The sequence below is a fragment of the Schistosoma haematobium genome, chromosome 7, assembly GCF_000699445.3.
Source record: "Schistosoma haematobium chromosome 7, whole genome shotgun sequence".
Classification (NCBI taxonomy): Eukaryota; Metazoa; Platyhelminthes; class Trematoda; order Strigeidida; family Schistosomatidae; genus Schistosoma; species Schistosoma haematobium.
This window is the reverse complement of record NC_067202.1, coordinates 1,538,373-1,558,089: the sequence shown is the minus strand read 5'-3', so window position 1 is coordinate 1,558,089 and position 19,717 is coordinate 1,538,373. Positions and strand designations below refer to the sequence as shown.

Below are 19,717 nucleotides of genomic sequence, written 5' to 3'. Positions count from 1 at the left end.
GAAATTAAGTTTCTCAAGTAAATTCAATCTTTTTCCTCGGGATAATTGGGTTTATCTAGATTAACTAGATTAGATGACTGGATAATACAGTTCTATGACCATATCACACTAATAACTACTTGATCACACACCAACTTATACTGACACCGATACACAAATCATGTTTCTATAGTATAAGCAGACTTTTGTTGGGTGTGCTAAACACCTAACCTATTTTATTGAATAAATTCGTGAGAGACTTCTTGGTAATCTTCAAAAGGTGTAAAATTTCAATATGATACGGTGTCGGCATTAAATTTTCACTTTTATCATGTTCAAACAGGTTCATACTCCATTGGTTTTAAACAAAGTCCACTAATTGGTCGATGTTAACAATATCTCATTACTATAATGACATTATGGGTTTTGGATAATGGACTAAGAGTGTTATCGCTAAGCGGTTAAAGTTAGGCCTGTAAACCAATGGATGTTGTCTCAACAATTTAAAGCCCATATACTTGCCGTTAGACGTGATGATCTTCAGTTGGATCCTTGATGTGATTGTTAATGCGTACAGATAAAGAATCCCATACTAGAATGAAACAACTATTCAATGATTTTTGCGTTTTAGTGGTAATTCTAAAGTTCTGATTAGAAGTCGTGACCAGATGACTGTACCGAAGTTGAGCGTTAGACAGTTGTTATCCACTGAGTATAGTGGAAGACTGTTATGCGATATTATGGTTTGACTGAAGTTAACCATGTCAACCATTAAGATCTCGCCCCAGTGATCTTGAGGTTAAGTGTTCATACACGACACCGGCCCAGAGTTCGATCTCTAGTTGTCAGATCGTCGATGGGTACTGTTGAGCTGTCCTATACAAAGACGAAACAGCTATCCTGGTTTTTTTAGTACTTGTCTATCTAAGATCAATTCATGGTGCAAACAAATGTACTAAAAATAGATATTCATATAGTCTAAATCTTTCAAAAATATTAATCTTTATGTTCATTTATAAACAAAGATGGATAGTGACTAGCAATGGAATATGGGACGCCCGTTTCGTCCAAAGTGCATATCAACTCTGGGATGCAGGTACATCCAGTTGACGAGTCCCAAAAATAGGACGAAACATACGTCCTGTATTCCACTACAAGCAACTATCTATCTTTGCTTATAATGCTTGTGACTTAAGGCAATATCAAGACAATATGCACAGGATGTACATATGCCAATAAGAGACTGATGAATTTTGATGGAGTTTTGTTCTCTGAGCTCAGAGAACAAAACTCCATCAAAATCATCCACCTGAGCTACAAATCTTCTCCACCATCTCAGACTGATGAATTGCAGCTCTTAACAACAATAAGAAAATACAAGTAAACAATACCAAATGAATTTGTGTTAATTAAAATCGTAAAAGAATAAAGCGAAATAAACATTTTTATGAAGATAATATTAAAAGGGGAGGGTTGTATTAAACAAATGAGATCCCATTGAACTGGTAATATCCATAGTGTAGTGAAGTCGAGTTATTGAACTATAAAGTATCGAATAGATCTCTAAGATTTTTCGATCAGAGTTTATAGAACACCAAAGAAACTGTTCAGATCTTGAATCTCTTGAATTTACAATAAATTACTAACTCCGCCTGGAACCCCTCTGGGGCTACTGCCGGTTTCAAGCCCGGATAAAGGAGAAGGGTTGGGCATGGGGTTAGTGACCCCATCCCGTAGAAAACCAAATCGCTAAAAAACGCTAACCAGAAAACAACAAATTACTGAACAGACTAACTAATCAATTCAAATTGTTGTTTGATGAATTTTCTTTCCATGAAATGATGGATGTAACTCCTTTCATACTACTGTAGCGAACAAGAACACAAACGAGGGCAACCAAGTGTATTCGAATACAAATGTTACAGAATCACTTAGTATAATCTGAGAACCATACAGTAAGCACTCCATTGTTCTTTGTTGTCGTTCTCTTTTCTCCACTCTTCTTAACTTTCTGCCACCAGGTATTTCACTTTCTATTGACGTTACATACTACTTATATCTGTCGATATCAGTAGCACATAACACACTACTTAGTAAATTCAAATAATAATAGTCTATTTCAGATTTATCCTTTGATATCCTTTACAAAATTCAATTATATCTTCTATCAAATCCATGTCTGAAATCTACTTGCTATTATAGAACTATTAAGGTATCAAATTAGAGTTATGTATGAATGAGAATAGTTTCATTCTAGATCATCAACTCCCCCCCCCCCCAACTTTTAACACAACTCAAATTCTAGTCAATATAATGCCAGTACTTTGTGTTAAAGCATTGAGAAAGAAAATGCTGGTTTTTGTGGTTAAGAAAATAAAGCAGGTTTTTTTAGCTCTTGCGAAAAACAACCCAAACTATCAGTAGTATCCAAACAACCGCCACACACACACACACACGCACACACGCACATAGTGCCAAATAACTTTATATTCACACGATAATAAAACAGTATATTCCTGCGTTAATCAGACAGGAAACAAATTAGGAGAATAACTGGATAAATGAAGGAACAGAGCAAACAAACAAAAAGAAAGATATCGCTGTTTACAGTTAGATTCGATGGTATTCCAGCCCTTATACAAATCGAATAATGAAGTGGGGTGTATATATATTTGGTACCTCCTTGTGCTAATGTTTATGTGTTTAGATTACAACTAGCTCATTCGCTCTACATCGATTATAGTCTAAGTTTTACATGTGTATACAAACAAAATTTTAATATCAAAGAGGGTTTTTAGTGTATATTATAGTAATTTCATTAGTTGAGATCATGAGTCAATTAAAGCTAGACCACTATGGAAAACGTGGGAGCACTGCATGGCCGTTTCGTCCTATTGTGAGACTTCTCAGTGGCAGTGCACATCCACGATCCTGCCTCGCGAGCGCTTAATCTCTAGACCACTGAGCCGGTATCCAATAGTGTTAATGTCTAACTTTAATCAATCCACGAAATTGAGTGACACACCCACCATTGTCTTCAGTTTTCCATGGTAGTTTAGCTTCAATTGAATCATGATCGCAACTATTGAAATTTCTATAATTTCCACACAAAAACCCTTCTGATATTAATAAAGATATGCTTACTAGTAACTGGTTTCAAGAGGTACTTACTGGAGTTCTAGTAAGAAACCGTGACCAGTGGAGTTCAACCGTGTCTGTTGTGAAATAGTAACCCACTGAAGACAATGGTAGACGGTGACGTGATTACATGGATTAATTGAAGTTAGACACTAACACCGTTGGATAACGGCTCAGTGGTTTACAGGTTAAGAGCTCGTGTGCGAGGCGAATTCAACTATTGAATTACATCAATACTTTCTTAATGTCATCATTGATGCAGAATTAAACTTAAGACCAAACGCACACGCACACACATACATTTTATTTATTTGTTTAAACACATAAACATTGGTACAAGGAGGCACCAAATATCCGCCACATGAATCCTTCGACTTCTTTGAGGGCTGGGATACTGCCCCAATTGCCCAAACCGAAGCAGATGGTTTACTTAGGAGACCACACACGGAGTTTTTGACCTGAAGGTCTAATCCACAAGGTAGTAGAGTAACATCAGGAGATGCAGTCACATGGTAGCCGGTGACCGATAATTGGTTCATACACCATTTGTTATTTCAGAATACTGGGTTCCATGCACGCGATTGGTTTGGAATGAGAGTTTTCCAACTCCCCTAAGTGGATCCTCCATATCCACCAACCCGGTTAAAGCACCAGACATTCTCAAACAATACCCCGTTTACGTGAATGTAGTGAGTAGGACTTCTCTGACAGTAACTGTATGCACATGGCATACGTATACTTTAATGCATATACACATAATACACTTATCATTACTATTATCATAAGTTAAATAAGTAGTTGCACAAAAAATCAAATTGGCGCCAACATTCAAACAACCAATCACTATCACATGTGTTATGACATTTCAAATGTTATTCAAAAAGTGAAACAGCAACACAACACACCACACAGTTGCCATGACAACAGAAAACAGGAACCAAAAAAGAAAAGTGATTAAAAAACAAAAACAAACTAGAGTAGCATAGTCTTTAGTTGGTTGGTTGGTTGCTTTTAAATCAAATTGCTACTCACAGATATTGAATCGTTCTATGAAATAAAATAAATTGTTATTTTGATGCAAATGGGAAAATTCTGTTTATAAATGAGGTAAAAAATATGATTGTATTAAGTGAATGTTATATGTAGAGTAAGGGAGGGAGGGAGGGAGTGAGTGAATGAATGAGGAAGGGAGGAAAGGAGGAGGGAGTGAGGATGAGAAATAGAGATTAGGAGCAACAGGATAACACCAGTATTGAATGCGCTTGTTACCAAGACTACATGTAATAGAGTATTTGATGGAGGCGTTGAATTACACTGAATAACGATAATTATGATTACATAATTCAACAAAATGTTAGTATTTTAACAGTTGAATTCACGAGTCAATCTAAGCTAGACCAGTATTGAAAACCTTGAAAGCATTAGACGGCTGTTTTGTCCCAGTATGTGAATCATCAGTGGTAGTGTGCATCGTTGATCTAGTTTAAATCGACTCATGAATACAATTGTTGAAATACTATGATTTCAATTAATCCATCACAATTATAAAATATTAGTTGTATGAATATATATGTATATATATATTGAATAAATCATCAGATTGCATCACAAAGCAAGCGCTAACTTGGAATCCTGAAGGGGAACAGAAAAGAACAAGACCAAGACATAAAAAAGGATGAATAGTAACTGGAAAAGATTATCCAGTACAGAGTTGGATGGAGAATGATTGTGAGCGGCCTATGCTCCTCCAGGAAGAATAACAAGAGTAAGCAAGCATATATAGGTTAATAGATAGATAGATAGATAGATGGGTAGATAGTTGGTGTTATGAATGACTAAAAAATATGAACTGTATATTAGTTTGTATGCTTGTTACAATGAAATTACATACATGATTTTGATTTGTTAATTGTAAACAGTTAACAGTCATGTTAATCACCTTTTTCATGGTTTAAGTGAGGGGTTTTGTTCTTCCTTCTAGATTCTATTGTCATTACATTATTGTAATTTCATTCGATTTATGATTAGTACAGATGTTGGTAACACAGAACACAATCCATGATCAAGGTGTATTAGGTATTTATGATCTGACAAGATGATCTAGTGTGATCGATATACGTGTGAGAGTCTCAAAAACAATCACTACTGAATCTGTATGGACATCGCTCTATTGTTTAATATTCATTAGCATTACACAAGGTATTTGGTCACATATTATAACCATTCAAGTAATTGAATACCTCCTTATATAAGATAGTATTTCATCTGAGTCATTTGTTTGATTATTCTAATAACTAATCGACTTACCATTACTGTTCATATACATACTGAACAGATCATTTATGAATGTAGGATAGTTTTTGTCAGTTTATCAAATAAAATCAAATGACTAGTGTTGGAGACAGTTGGAAGAAAGTTAGGAGTGGCCGAACCAAAACGTGGTATCAGTACTTGAAGACACTAACTTCGGGTGTGAGCCATGTTGGTAGATACAGACTACTTAGTTGGGGTCCGCGTAACTGTCGTGACCGATGTTTGGAGACTGTGTGTGACATGGCTCAGAATCCATCACAATGGCGTCGGTGTATGCGCTCTCTGTCTTCCCTTAAGCTATGAGATTATAATCGCTTCATATCTTTCTTTCTACCGACTAACTCTTTCTTCCTGTACTATGTCCTTATATGTAATCTTTCTTTTATATATTACCACCACTACTGAATTAACTACTTCTATGAATTCGGTGTTTATCTTGTTGTACTAATGCGGTTTGGCAACTTGGACCGATACATATATGTACCTGATCCTACGTTGTAGCTGACTGACTTATCAAATAACACAATGAAAAGTGACTTTCATTTATAAACCCTGTAATTAGATGATAACAGTAAAGTATTCCAAGTGAAAGATCAACAATTAACACAACACAACCAAAAGGGTTCATATGACTTTACTTACTAAATTGTAATTAAAACACAAAAAACAGTTGTAAGTATTGCAAAAGATGTGTAGTTTATCTAAGAAATATGATTTACTAATGAGATAGATACTGGTACATTATTTAAACTTCCATTATTCTATGTTACCAAGGATAATATCAAGTAGATATCTCTTTCTACATATGATTTAATGAGATAAACTGATAAGTACAATATATTTTTTGAGATCATGAATCGATTGATGCTGGACCACCACTGAAAACCTGGAAGCACTGGACGGCCGTTTCGTTTTACTGTAGGACTCCTCAGCAGCGCGCATCCACGAACCAAGGACATTAGGTCTCACGCAAAAACAGTTAACCCCCAGACTACTGACCCGGCATCTAACGGTGTTAATGTCTAACTTTAATCAATCCACGATATTGTGCGACCGTCCACCATTGTATTCGCGAACAAAACCGAAGGTCCTAGGTCCGAGTCCTGCGAGTGGGATCATGGATGCGAAACACTTCCAGGTTTTCCATAGTGGTCTCACATCAATCAATTCATGATCTTAATCAAAACTCAACAATCTCCACAAACCCATACTGGTAAATACAATATATATTTGTCTAAATAGTTCATGTTAACAAAAAATTTACCCCCTCCCAAAAAAATGAAAACAGTTATCTACAATTTATATTTTGTAGGTGTTCTAATCACCAAGTGAATAGTAAATTAAGAATTGTTTTCTTTTTTTTTGCACACCCTCTTTTATCCTAACAACTATCCACCATTGCATACCTCTTAAAGGTGTATCAATTAGAAGTCGACCTGAAAAGATTATTTTTCAAGAGAAGGTAAATTGAAACAATCTGAAAATTCATTGTCAGTATAGCCAAAAATAAAGAAGATTTAATGATAACAATTACATCCTTATTAGAATGAAGATTTGTGAAGATTGTAGTAATTTGAATAGTTGAATTCATCAGTCAATCTAAGCTAGATTATCATTGAAAAACTGGAAGTACTGGATGATTGTTTCGTCCTAGTATTGGTAGTGCGTATTCACGATCAAGAAGGATTGTGTAAGATCGATGTTAGACATAAATATCGTCGAATCCTAGCTTAGTGGTCTAAACATTAAGTGTTCACGCGAGTAATCAAAGGTCTTGGGATTGATTCATGTATATGAGATCATAGATATGCACTATTTAGGAGTCCCATAGTAAAACGAAACGGCTTTCCGGTTTTCCATGGTGGTCTAGCTTAGATTGCCTCATGAATTTAGCCATTCACCTTTTGAATGTAAACTAAGATAGTTTTAGCTAACTGTTCATCATCATCATCATCATCATCATCATCATCAACTTATCTCTCAATTGGCTTGTTATTCTTTCAAATAAGCGTATGTTTGTATGTGTACTTATTTACGGACCTTCAGAAGATATTTATAGCCTATTGTGAATTTAATCCCTGTGAAACTCAACAAGTAAACACCACAGTGATTTGTAGAATTTCTTCCTTCACTGAGTGAAATACAGCTGATTACTACAGGATTCATACAATGAATTCATTTGGCAATCGAAGGTGATTCCATGGATGTATAACTCACTATTTAGAAGTTGTCTTTTTTACGAAGTATGCTCATTTTGTACAGATAATGCATTACTGTAAAGAACTATGTATGATGTTGAATCGATTCGATCCTCTACATACATACATTATTCATAATCAATCCGGACCTGGAAGATGGAACAGTAACTTGAGAACATGAAAATGATATGATAGTTGTAAAATGTTCTAGATCTAATCGGAGAATAGTTCCATTGTGCTAGGTTTGAAGCTAATCACTTAATCGGCGAATAAAAACAAGACTCGATGACCAAATAACAGTAAGCTAGCTATTGATGCGTCCCAGCCCCGCTAACTAGAGGGAGAAGTTCAAGCTCGGAATGGGAAGTACATTCTGCAAAACAGCCAGAAACGAGCGATAACGACAAACACAATTCAAAACGTATATATACAGTGCGAAACCGTCCTTGGGGAAAGTTACCAAAAAGCACACTAAAAGACGCAACGGACCAATAACATTTAAGATATTTCCCAGTGGGAAATACGACATGAAGGTGACAGGAGCGCCTTTGGCGCGAAAGCAAAGAAATTCAAATTTTCAAATTAAATTACAAACGTAGGTCCTTTCCCAAATGAGTTCTGGGAATCCAACGTCCCCAACACATTGTTCAGATATAATATATTACATATATTCAATTGACTTACCAGTTATTGAAGCTCTATCAACAGAGATGACAATATAATCAGCACGACGTGCAATATGTAATGTATGCCAACGATTATCATTTAATGTATCACTTGGAAGAAAGAATTCCTATGAAAAAAGAATAGAAACAACAAAAGAATCGATAGCAAAAAGGGGGAATTCCATAAGAAAAAGAAAAATTCAAAGGATCCAAGATGGAGGTTTCATTTTATTTGTGATTTGTCAGCTAAATATACCTGCCATCGCAATTATTTATTGATTTGAATACATAAATATTGGTACAATGGGGCATCGAATACATATGCGCCACACAAGTCACTTGATTTATATGTAACTGTGATATCGCCCGGGTGGCCAAACCGATGCACATGGTTTTCTTTGGGGGCCACTCTTCAAGCCTTCAACCTAAAGGTATAATGCAGAAGACAGTGGAGCAACATAAGGAGATGTAGTCACATGGTAGTCGGTGACGAACGACTGATTCATACACCGTTTCTTCCTTCAGGATACTGGAGCCCATGTGCACCATTGGTTTGGAATTAGGATTTTCCAACTCCCCTAAGTGGATCCTCTATATCCACTAACCCGGTTAAAACACAGGACATTCGCTTTTCGTCCTTTCAATTTCACAAACAACACCCGTGTTAAGAGAAGGCAGTGAGTAGGACTTTGCTGAAAGTGGCTGTACAGGCGTGGCCATGTGAGCATTTGGAGGTGGGCTGACTCTCTCCACCCTCGGCCGTATCATCTCAATGGTCCTGTGAATATTTGGACTAGAACCTAGTACACTTTAGTTCAAATGCCACTGAATTCTGATTCCAACAAGTCACTAGCTTATACATGCATAGGATTTGTCTCACATTCCTCCACTTCTGGTCAATATCTAACTTCTATTCAAAACTCTTGACTAAGTAGTAAAGTTAATAGTCCTAATGTAGTAAAGGATAACACAGGAGAGGAGAACCGAATATATTTAGCACAAAATTATAGAATTGCTTGATAAAATAGGAAAAAAATCATACGCCAATACTTCATTTGCAAAATGTTCATTAATTGTCTCAGACTTCATTGTTCCTGCATTTCCATATCAATTACTTTCTGTTCCGATTCTTTCCTCCTCGATCTTCTCAACCTTCTGTTGCCAGACATTCTATTCCTGACTAGCATTATATACTACTTATGTCAACATAAGTAGCACACATCACACAATGATGAGGTTACAAGTGGAAATTATAAAGTAGTTTTGAAATAATACAAAAAATAACTCTCCAATTCTCTTCAGTTGATATCGACAATCCAAAATGTAAGTTCAATTTAGATAGAACAAAACTGACAAACCGTTTATATAAGAGAAACCAGTTTCACTGAGCAAATATATTTGTAGGGGTTTTGTGGGAACTGATTTAATTTATTGATAACACTTATCAAACACTAATTTAACTTAAGGTACTATTGAAAGCCAGTAATTACTGGATATCTATTTTGTCCTAATATGGGACTCTTCAGTAAGTTGCATCCACGACCTCACGAAGAATCAAACTTCAAACATCCAGTTTTTTTGTTGTTGAGGAAATCCTTAACCGTTAGTAACTTCAGTGGATTGGAGTTCGAGTTTTATCAATGAAATTCAGAATCTGAAGGTCCTAGATGTTGTCCTTGGTATGATCATCGATGCATACGGCTAAATAGTCTCATACTAGGATGAAACAATTGTTAAGTACTTATTGATTTTCATTCGACGTCTAACAGACTGTTATATCCCGACGAGAATAATGAATGGTAACTGTTGGGATCTATTTATGGACTAATACTATATGTATATTCTTATTGTATAATTGTCAAGTAGTTAAACTATGCATATTCATATTCCTCTTATTATAAGCTATATTTTTACCCATTGACTACTATTATACGATTTACCATTCTTCAGTTATGCCCCAGTCCATTCATTACAGTATCCCACAATCACAACCACTTTTGGGTAGATCTTGTACAAATGTTATTTCCTATTTTGTGTTGTGATGTGGTCTGTTTGGTTTATATATAAACCAAGTATGTTTGAAATACATGATTCATATCGCTGATGCTGAGATTGGTGTTCTGGACTCAACAGGTAGTGCTAAGTAAATAGAAGGACCGAGAGAGACTCTAGACTACTCGTACGAGTTCTTATGCGTCATTGATCTGGTCGAGTAGTCACTGTTGTCTAGTCAGCGGTATAATTACGTCATACACTGATAAGGGCACAAACCTACAAGTTGTAACACAAACATCAGTCCATGATTCTAGTCTATGAAAATGTAACCATCTCCACAACGATTGGATAGAAATAGAAAGGAAGGCCTAGGACAGAGTAGGTTGGAGAGTGCTGGTCGGCGACCTATGCTCCATTGGGAGTAACATGCGAAAGTAAGTAAGTAAGTAATAAAAACTAAAAGCATATATATCAATTAAAGTCAATTTGTTCAAGAATTCAATCTACCTCGAATGCATTTGATTTGCCTTTATGATTAATATTGGTTTGAACACGTATTTGTCCATTAACTAAATCTACACGAAAATATGATCTATCAGCCCGAGATACTGAATAGAATAATGGTAAATGATCCGTTTGTCCATAAAGATTAGTTTCTGTTTTAAATTGTAAACTAATATCATCTGTATGTGTAATTAATTTATTGATCTGTTCTTCAAAATCAACTACATATACCATATCACCATCCATTTCAAGTATTGGAGCATCTAATCAATGAGAGAGAAAAAAAAAGAAAAAAAACATTCAAAATAAACCGTAAAACAGGGTAAAAACAATAATCTGGATGACTCACTCGGTCTCCCACAGTGTACGAGCATTCCATGTACCTAAATTAATGGTTGCTCTGATTGTCAGAAGGGACATCAGACTCGTGACTTCCGGAGGAACTCGGCTTTCACTATGAGGCGTCATAACATTTCTAAATGAAGACCTTCTAACTCCCAGAGATAAGAGTTTAAACGGTTTGAATTATTTTTTTCTGTTTAGCGTTTTTTAGTGAGTTAGTTTTCTAAGGGGCTTGGGAGCGTCATTGCCCCAAGAGGGGGCTCCAGACGGAGGAAGAAATCAGAAAGAAGCGCTGGAAGTGGATAGGACACACTTTGAGAAAGCACCCAACTGCATCGCAAGGCAAACCCCCACTTGGGGTCCTCAAGGCCAAAGGAGGAGAAAACCAAAGAACACATTACTCTGAGAAACGGAGATAGATATGAGAAGAGTGAACAAGAATCGGATAGGGCTGGAAAGGCAGGCCCATGACAGAATAGGTTGGAGGGTGCTGGTCGGTGGCCTATGCCCCATTAGGGGTAACAGGTGTAAATAGGGAACCCCTAACGATACTTGTTTTCTTAATATGAAAAAGTTAAGTATGAATTTAGGAAATATTAGAGTGACCTTTTAAAGATTATTACTTTTGGAAGGAGTTTCTTAAGATGTCTGGATCCCATAGTTTATATCACAAACTGGTTTTGGTTAAAAACAACCACTGAAAATAAAGAAGTATAGGGGATTTGTTTCATCCTAGGGTAGGACTTCTCATCTACGCCCACCTACGATCCCACCGCCAGGGATCGAACACAGGACCTCCGGTCTCATATGCGAACGCCAGATATCTAATGGTATACATGCACCTCCCATCCATTTCCTTTTGATGAATGACCTCACTTCTGATACAGATTGAACTCCACTAGTTACAGCTTCTCACTAGAGTTTAAGTTTGTGATTAAAACTGTGAAAATTCTATAATCTTCATAAATTCCCCTATTTTGATAATAATTATGTGTTCACTAGTGACTAGCTTCACGATTGAACTTCTAGAGTTCTAATGAGAAACAGTCATTGAATGCTTCCAGTTTTACAAGCGTGGTCTAACTAAGATCAATTCGTGATTTAAATCAATAGAAAGCTAACACTCATTGTAACTATTCCATAATCCATCATAGTAAGAATAATCTGTGTTATAGCTCCAAACCCTTTAAAGAGATGTGATTGTTAAATGGAGTGAAACAAAAAACTGGAGCTGTGGATTCAAAAGAACCAGGTTTAAGCTATGATCCCGTCGTGATCGAGCTCAAACATAATAAACCAATAGTTTATGCCACAGGAAGCACATACATAAGAGTACTACTGCTACTACTACTACTGTAGTGAAGGAGAACAAACATGAGGACAACTGAATTGTACTTAGCCCAATATTACAGAGCTACTTCACCAAATAGAAAAACTATATAGTAAATCGTTAATTTGCAAAATATTAATCCATCATATCAACCTGGACTGTTTCTGTTGCAAACATCAATCCATTGTCTCACATTTCATTGTTCATGCGTTTTCTTTCAAATTGCACTGTGTTTCCGCTCTTCCTTTCTTGATCTTCTCCCATCTTCTGCTGCCAGACATTACGTTTTTAACTCGCGTCATATACTACTTATATCAATATGAGTAGCATGCACCACACTACTACTACTGCTAATAATAATAATAATAATAATAATAATAATAATAATAATAATAATAATAATAATAATAATAATAATAATAGGTACCTCGATGACATCCGACAGATCGTCGAATATCCATAGTTTTCTCTGGAAATGTTTTATCTGATTCACTGCAATCACAAGCATAATTTGATTCTTCTAAAAATGGATATGAACGCCTGGAACATCGTCCACCACCACAGATTTTTTCATTACAACGTTGTTTCGGTACTTCACATTGTCCTAAACGAATTCCTTTGCCAATATCAGTATGTTGAATCATTCGACTGAAAATGTGAATGGTGCAAGATATAGATTATTCATCTGACATCTTAAGAGGAAATATGATAAAGACATTTTGAACTGAAATCTGGTAGTTTGAACTTTTAGCTCTAACTACTTTCAACATGGTTAGAAGTCTATTTAATGATACCTTCAGGTAAATACTTCAGCCTTTACCTCATATAGACTAAATAATTAGAGGTAGTGAACAGGAAATCCTGCTTAACGTAGACTGTGTGCTAGTTGTCATTCGTCAGAAAAGTGTATTTGTAATCTTGAGGGGACTGATGATCCTTGTAGGATTTCAATCTACGTCCACCTAGATTCACAGTCTGAGATTTTAGGTTTGAGCTGTTCGTACCACTACTAATCTCTTGTAAGGCTGAGATATTTACATTGATTGACATACTCTATTAAAATAGGAGTATGAATAACACGTATAGTTAGATAGATTAAATTGGGATCGGGTGACATATAATCCACTCAATGGCACCTTACTGATCTTGGAGATCTATTTATTAGGTTGATAAACACGCGTTGGTGACTTGCATAAAAGTAGCTAATTGTATGAAGTGAACGATCTTCATATCCAGTCTGTGTATATTGTCTCATTTACATGTTATGCTCTTAGAAACAGTTACAAATGGTGAAGGTACATACACTTTCTAACTTCCCTATAGATGATGTACTCCAGTATTCCTTTATATATTCCTATTTCCTTTCGTCTCATCTAACTATACTCTCTATCAGTATGTCGTTGTGGAGATTATTAAGTTTTTGATTGAGATCATCGCCATCATGGTAGATAGTCGCGCAATTTCGTGGATTGGTTCAGGTTAGACATTAACACCGTTGGATACCAGCCGGCTCAGTGGTCTAGAGGTTAAGGGTTCATGCGCGAGACTGAAGGCCCTGGGTTGGAATCCTGAGAGCGAGATCGTGGATGGGGGGTCCCACAATAGGACGAAACAGCCGTCCAGTGCTTCCATATTGTTATTATCATCAGTGGAAATTAACTATTCCTAACCACTAATGGACAGACGAAGAATAAGTGTGGAAAAGGTATGTGGATGTTAGTTGATGTGTCTTGAAACACACATCATTTCCTTACAAGTAGTCTTCAATCTGAACACTGACGCGCAAGACTGAAGGCCCTGTGTTCGAATCCCGTGAGAGGGATCGTGGATGTGCACTGCTGAGGGGCCCCATAACAGGACGAAACGGCCATCCAATGCTTCCAGGTTTTCAATGGTGGTCTATCAACAATCGATTCATGATCTCAATCATATACTCCCTACATTTGATCTTTCTCAATATCATTAATTCTATAATTACTTTGAATCTTTTGCTATTTATCATATTAATTTTAGATTGTTGTACTACTGTGGTATGGCAATTTGAGCTCATTTTCAGTCATATTTTATATGTTAGATATAGAGTTAATGTTGATGTAGGTACAGTCATGGACTAATCAGTGTCAACAAACTTATTGAGCACAACAGGTCAAGCTAAGGTAGTCGTACTGAGGTAAATTTTCAAATGACTTGAGATCAGACAATTATTGACTGTGTTCTGATTAACGCTGCAGACTAAACCCCATTGCCTCCAGAGTACTGAATTAGTTACTACTCACTTACGCCTGTTACCCCCAAATCGAGCATAAGCCGCCGACCAGAATTCTCTAGTCCACTCTATCCAAGGCCTTCCTTTCTAGTTCTATCCAATTGTCTCCAGAGTAACTCATGTAGAAATAGTCTGATTTGATAGTTACTTAAAATGTTGGAAAATTAAATTCAATAATTATTTTATCTGTTCAACTCTCAAAAACAACCAACTTCATTCACTGAAATTCTATTTAGTTTGAACATCGGTACAAGGAGGCACCAAAAAGATATGCGCCACATAAATCATTCAATTTATGTGAGGGCTGAAATACTGCCCAGTTTCCCAAACCAAAGCAGGTGGTTTTCTTAGGAGGTCACTCCTCGAGCCTTCGATATAAAGGTCTAATCCACAAGGCAGTGGAGCAACGTCAGGAGATCCAGTCCTATGGTAGCCAGTAACCAACGATTGGATCATACGTCATTTATTCCTTCAGGATACTGGAGCCTATGTGCACCATTGGTTTAGAATGAGGGTTTTCCAACTCCCCTAGGTGAACTCTTCGTGTCCACCAACCCGGTTAAAGCGCCGAACATCCTCATTTCTTCCTCTCAACTTCGTAAACAACACCCCTACCACGAGAAAACAGTGAGTAGTACTTCCCTGGTATGAAAAATAATGTAAAAGAGCGAGCTGGCGAGCAGGCGGTTGTGCAAGCGAGCGAGTAAACAATCAGTCGAGATAATAATAATTATTATTCTCTTTCACTTACGATGAAACATCTAAATAACTATTTTCATTTACTAATATTGAATGAATACAACCGGCAAAATTTTCACGTGACCAAACATGCCATGGTAAACGACCCACATTATCAATACTTCCAATATAAGTATATGTAGCAAATGCAGCTTGATGCGCTTCCTTACCCTCTTCAACATCGACTAATTGATTATTGAATTTTACCTATCAACATAAAAAAAAGAAAGAAATGTGAATTTTATTATAAAATGTGAATAAAACATAGAGATACACTTGGTATTGTTTTACATGAATCTTCCTATTAATGTTTAGGACTGTAATTGATCAGTCTCTTATTAGCATATGTGCATACTGTGCGTATTGCCTCGAGTCCTAGAGTAAATATCAACTCTGAGATGCAAGTACATCCAGCTGACGAGTCTCAAATAGGACGAAACGCGCGTCCTGGATTCCACTGCTAGCCACTATCCATCTGTGCTTATAAACATAGAAATGGTTACAGAATCATTATTACATAATCTGTGGTGAATGTAACTATGATAATGAATATCAATGAGCAATGGGAAATTGATTTAGATGTAAGGATATCTGATACTACCTGTTGTCATGGCTAAATATCAGTTCAAGAATCTCAAGTGAAATCATATATGTACGTGCTACTAAAATGAATTATAGTGTTGGTAATTTAGACTTATATTAAGATTACTATCCGACCTAAGTTTAACCAACCTTTAAGAATATGGAAGTACTGGACTGCTGTTTTGTTCTAGTATGGGACTCCTCAGCAGTGAGCATCCACAATCCCGCCCCCCCGTGAGATTCACACCCAGGACCTATTCTTGAATTACTACCCATGTTATAGCAACCTCTTCTACAATCAATTTCGACTATGGTTGAATGTTGGTTAAGCCCTTTTACTAACTTAATAGTAACGATTCTTCTATTTTTTGTACTATTATGATCACTATTATATCTGTATAAACGTGTACACCTGATCATACTACAGCCTATGTACATATCTCTCTATAGCTTAAATATCACTCGATGATGCATTCTCCTCCTCACTACTATAATGTACTTCGCTGCATACATTTTGTTCTCCATCAACTTGCAATCACATTACCTAATTTCTAATACACTTGAGTTTTCCATTATAGCAGTGTAATTTGGGGTTTTTTGATTACTTAGTCACTTAGATTATGTATTGCTGGGATCACTGGGTAAGTAATCGTGAGGTTATATGCAGGGTATTAGGGAGTGATAATGGTAAATCAGTTGATGAGGTTGTAAATCTTTAACGAATGAGATGGTCAAGTCACGTGTTACGTATGTCTGAACACCGATTACCACGACATGCGATGCTAATTAGTGTTGGGGATGGTTAGAAAAACGTTAGGGGTGGCCAAACCAAAACGTGGCGTCAGTCCATAAACTCACTAACCTCTATTCTGAGCCATGTTGGTAGATGCAGACTACTTGGTTGGGGTTAGTGCGACTATTGAAACCAATGGTTGGAGACTGTGGATGAAATGGCTGAGAATCGATCACAATGACGTCGGTGTATATACTCTCTGTCTTCTCCTAAGCTATGAGAATAAAATCGCTACCGACTAATTCTTTCTTTCTGTACTATATCCTCATGTGTAATCTTTCGTTTATGTATTACCACCATTGCAGTAACTATTTCTATGAATTAAATGTTCATCTTGTTGTGCTAATGAAATATGAAAACTAGAACCAATGCTTATACGTGCTTGGTCCTACGTTGTAGGTGACTGACTAATCACTTAGAAGTTATGCAATCCGAAATAAAATTTGAAATTGATGATGTCCATATGTCAATGAAATCGTTGTGAAATAATGATTGATCTTGAGGACTGGTTAACAATAAAGAGTTATGAATGTTTGGTTGGATTATACCTAATACGATTATATATACATGCTAAATGCTTTCTGGTTAGCGTTTTTCCTACCCATACACACCAAGAAATGCAGGCGAAGACGGACAGTGTAGCAGCAACCTCTGCCACAATAGGCCTCAACATACACGAAGAAAAAAGTAAGATGTTGTAATAGAACACAGTGAGCACTAATTAAATCTCGCTTGTTGGCGAAGCTTTAGAACATTTACGTACGTATTGATAAAAAAAGAGGGATCTGATCCATATAGAAAAATACGTATTGGTAAAGCAAGGGCGGCAATCCTACAATTGAAGAACGTATGAAACTTAAAACAACTGTCTGTCAGCCAACATAAATCTGCATTTTCCACAAGAACGTCAAAAACAGTTCTATTGTATGGATCTGAAACTTGAAGAACTACTACAACTATCATCAAAACGGTACAAGTACTTATAAACAGTTGTCCACACAACATACTCAACCATCTTCCAACTGAAGAGGAAATTAGAAAAAGACGTTGGAAGTGGATAGAACATACATTGAGAAAATCAACAAACTGCATCATGAGACAAGCCCTAACTTGAAATCCTGAATGTAAACGGAAAATAGAAAGACCGAAGAACACACTACATCGAGAATTGGCAGTAGACATCAAAAGAATGAATAGCAACTAGAAAGGATTGCCCCATATCCTTACAATTGTTATCTCCTCCTAGGCTACACTTGTTAATCATTACAACTTAAAGTCATTTCATTCATCATCATATATAAACAAGCACATTCAATTTATAAATTAACTTACAGTAAATCTATGCTGTGCATTACGTGATACATATACACTATATATACCTGCATCATTCACAACTGTTTTTGGTGGATTCAATCGAATATGTTTATAATGTCCACCAACTGCATAAACAAAATATACATTTCCATCGAATAATTCTACACAAACAAAATCTCTATGTTCTTGATCAGGTCCACTAGATGAAATAAATAAACAAAAACAATATTGATATCAAATAGTTAGTTAACATGTGAAAAGAAACAGTCTTTATAATACATTTAAACAATTGTATTTACTTGATTAGTACTGTTAGCTGACTCCGATTCATCATTAGTCTATATTGAGTTATATTCATCTAGAATAGCTCCCGAATGCCCTGGTATGGTCGAGAGTGGGAAGAGTCAGCTCTCTCTCTCTCTCTCTCTCTCTCTCTCTCTCTCTCTAGAAATGCTCTCACATGGTCATGTGCATACAACCACTGCCAAGGAAGTCCTACTCACTACCTTCTCACACCGCCGGTGTTGTTTATAAAATTGAGAGGACGAAAACCGAATGTCCGACTCTTTAACCGGGTTGGAGGATATGGAAAGTTCATCTAGGGGAGTTGGAAAACCCTCATTCCAAACCAATGGTGTACATGGCCTCAAGTATCCTGAAGGAATAAATGGCGTATGATCCAATCGTTGGTCACTGGATACCATGTGACTGCATCTCATGACGTTGCTCCACTGCCTTGTGGATCAGACCTTTAGGTTGAAGGCTCGTGGAGTGGCCCCCTAAGAAAACCACCTGCTTCAGTTTGGACGCTTGGGAAGTATCCCATCCCTAACATAAATTGAATGATTTATGTGGCACATATCTATTTGGTGCCTCCTTATACGAATGTACATGTGTTTAAATAAATAAATAAATCATCTAGAATAGAATACTTGAATATTGTCATTTATTCACCACATGTTTTAATGAGTCTACGTAGTATCTAGTAAAGAGAGCTAAAATGAAGTTTTCATTCAGTTTAGAGCTCGTCAATATCATGTACTTAGATCTATGTGTTGATTTTTGAGAACGAAAACATAAACTTCATATCCATGGCACAAACAATTTTCTACTGAACTCGGTAACACAATAAATAATGCATTGAATGTTTATAGTATGAGGCACTGGGTTCGAGTCCCAGGCGTATCCAGATGACAAACAATAAGAAATGTGAAACACACTTCCCGGACTTTACTACTAACCACAATACAACTTTCATAAAAACTTATCTTCATAGTAAATTTGTTAAGCTAGTACGTAATGAGGACATGTGACCAAAATACTTTCTGGACTACTTTTTAATAAAAAGTAATACAACATTATAAAACCGTTTATTACGTGTTCGATTACAAACAATACCTTATTATTCATTTGTATTGGTTGTTTAAATCTTTTCATCTCCGTTTAGGATGGCAAATGATCAATCTCTTTTGGTATATGTGCATCCTATGAGGATTGACTCGATACTTCCTTCAGTCACAAGCACTATGTCCTGGGTTCGAATCTCGTAGATGTGCACTG

The 19,717-nt window shown here is 36.4% G+C and overlaps 1 protein-coding gene across 1 annotated transcript in view; it reads right to left on the bottom strand.

Moving 5' to 3' along the window:
* NRXN3_5 (Neurexin-3-beta) overlaps nucleotides 1-19,717 on the bottom strand; it is a 175,215-nt gene that overhangs the window by 96,189 nt on the left and 59,309 nt on the right. The window contains exons 7-11 of the mRNA XM_051217780.1: nucleotides 18,176-18,356; nucleotides 15,482-15,675; nucleotides 12,892-13,112; nucleotides 10,796-11,055; nucleotides 8,313-8,421 (exon numbers count right to left, since the gene is read on the bottom strand). Of these exons, the coding sequence (XP_051064203.1) occupies nucleotides 8,313-8,421; nucleotides 10,796-11,055; nucleotides 12,892-13,112; nucleotides 15,482-15,675; nucleotides 18,176-18,356 (965 nt within the window). The remainder of the gene's footprint in view (nucleotides 1-8,312; nucleotides 8,422-10,795; nucleotides 11,056-12,891; nucleotides 13,113-15,481; nucleotides 15,676-18,175; nucleotides 18,357-19,717) is intronic.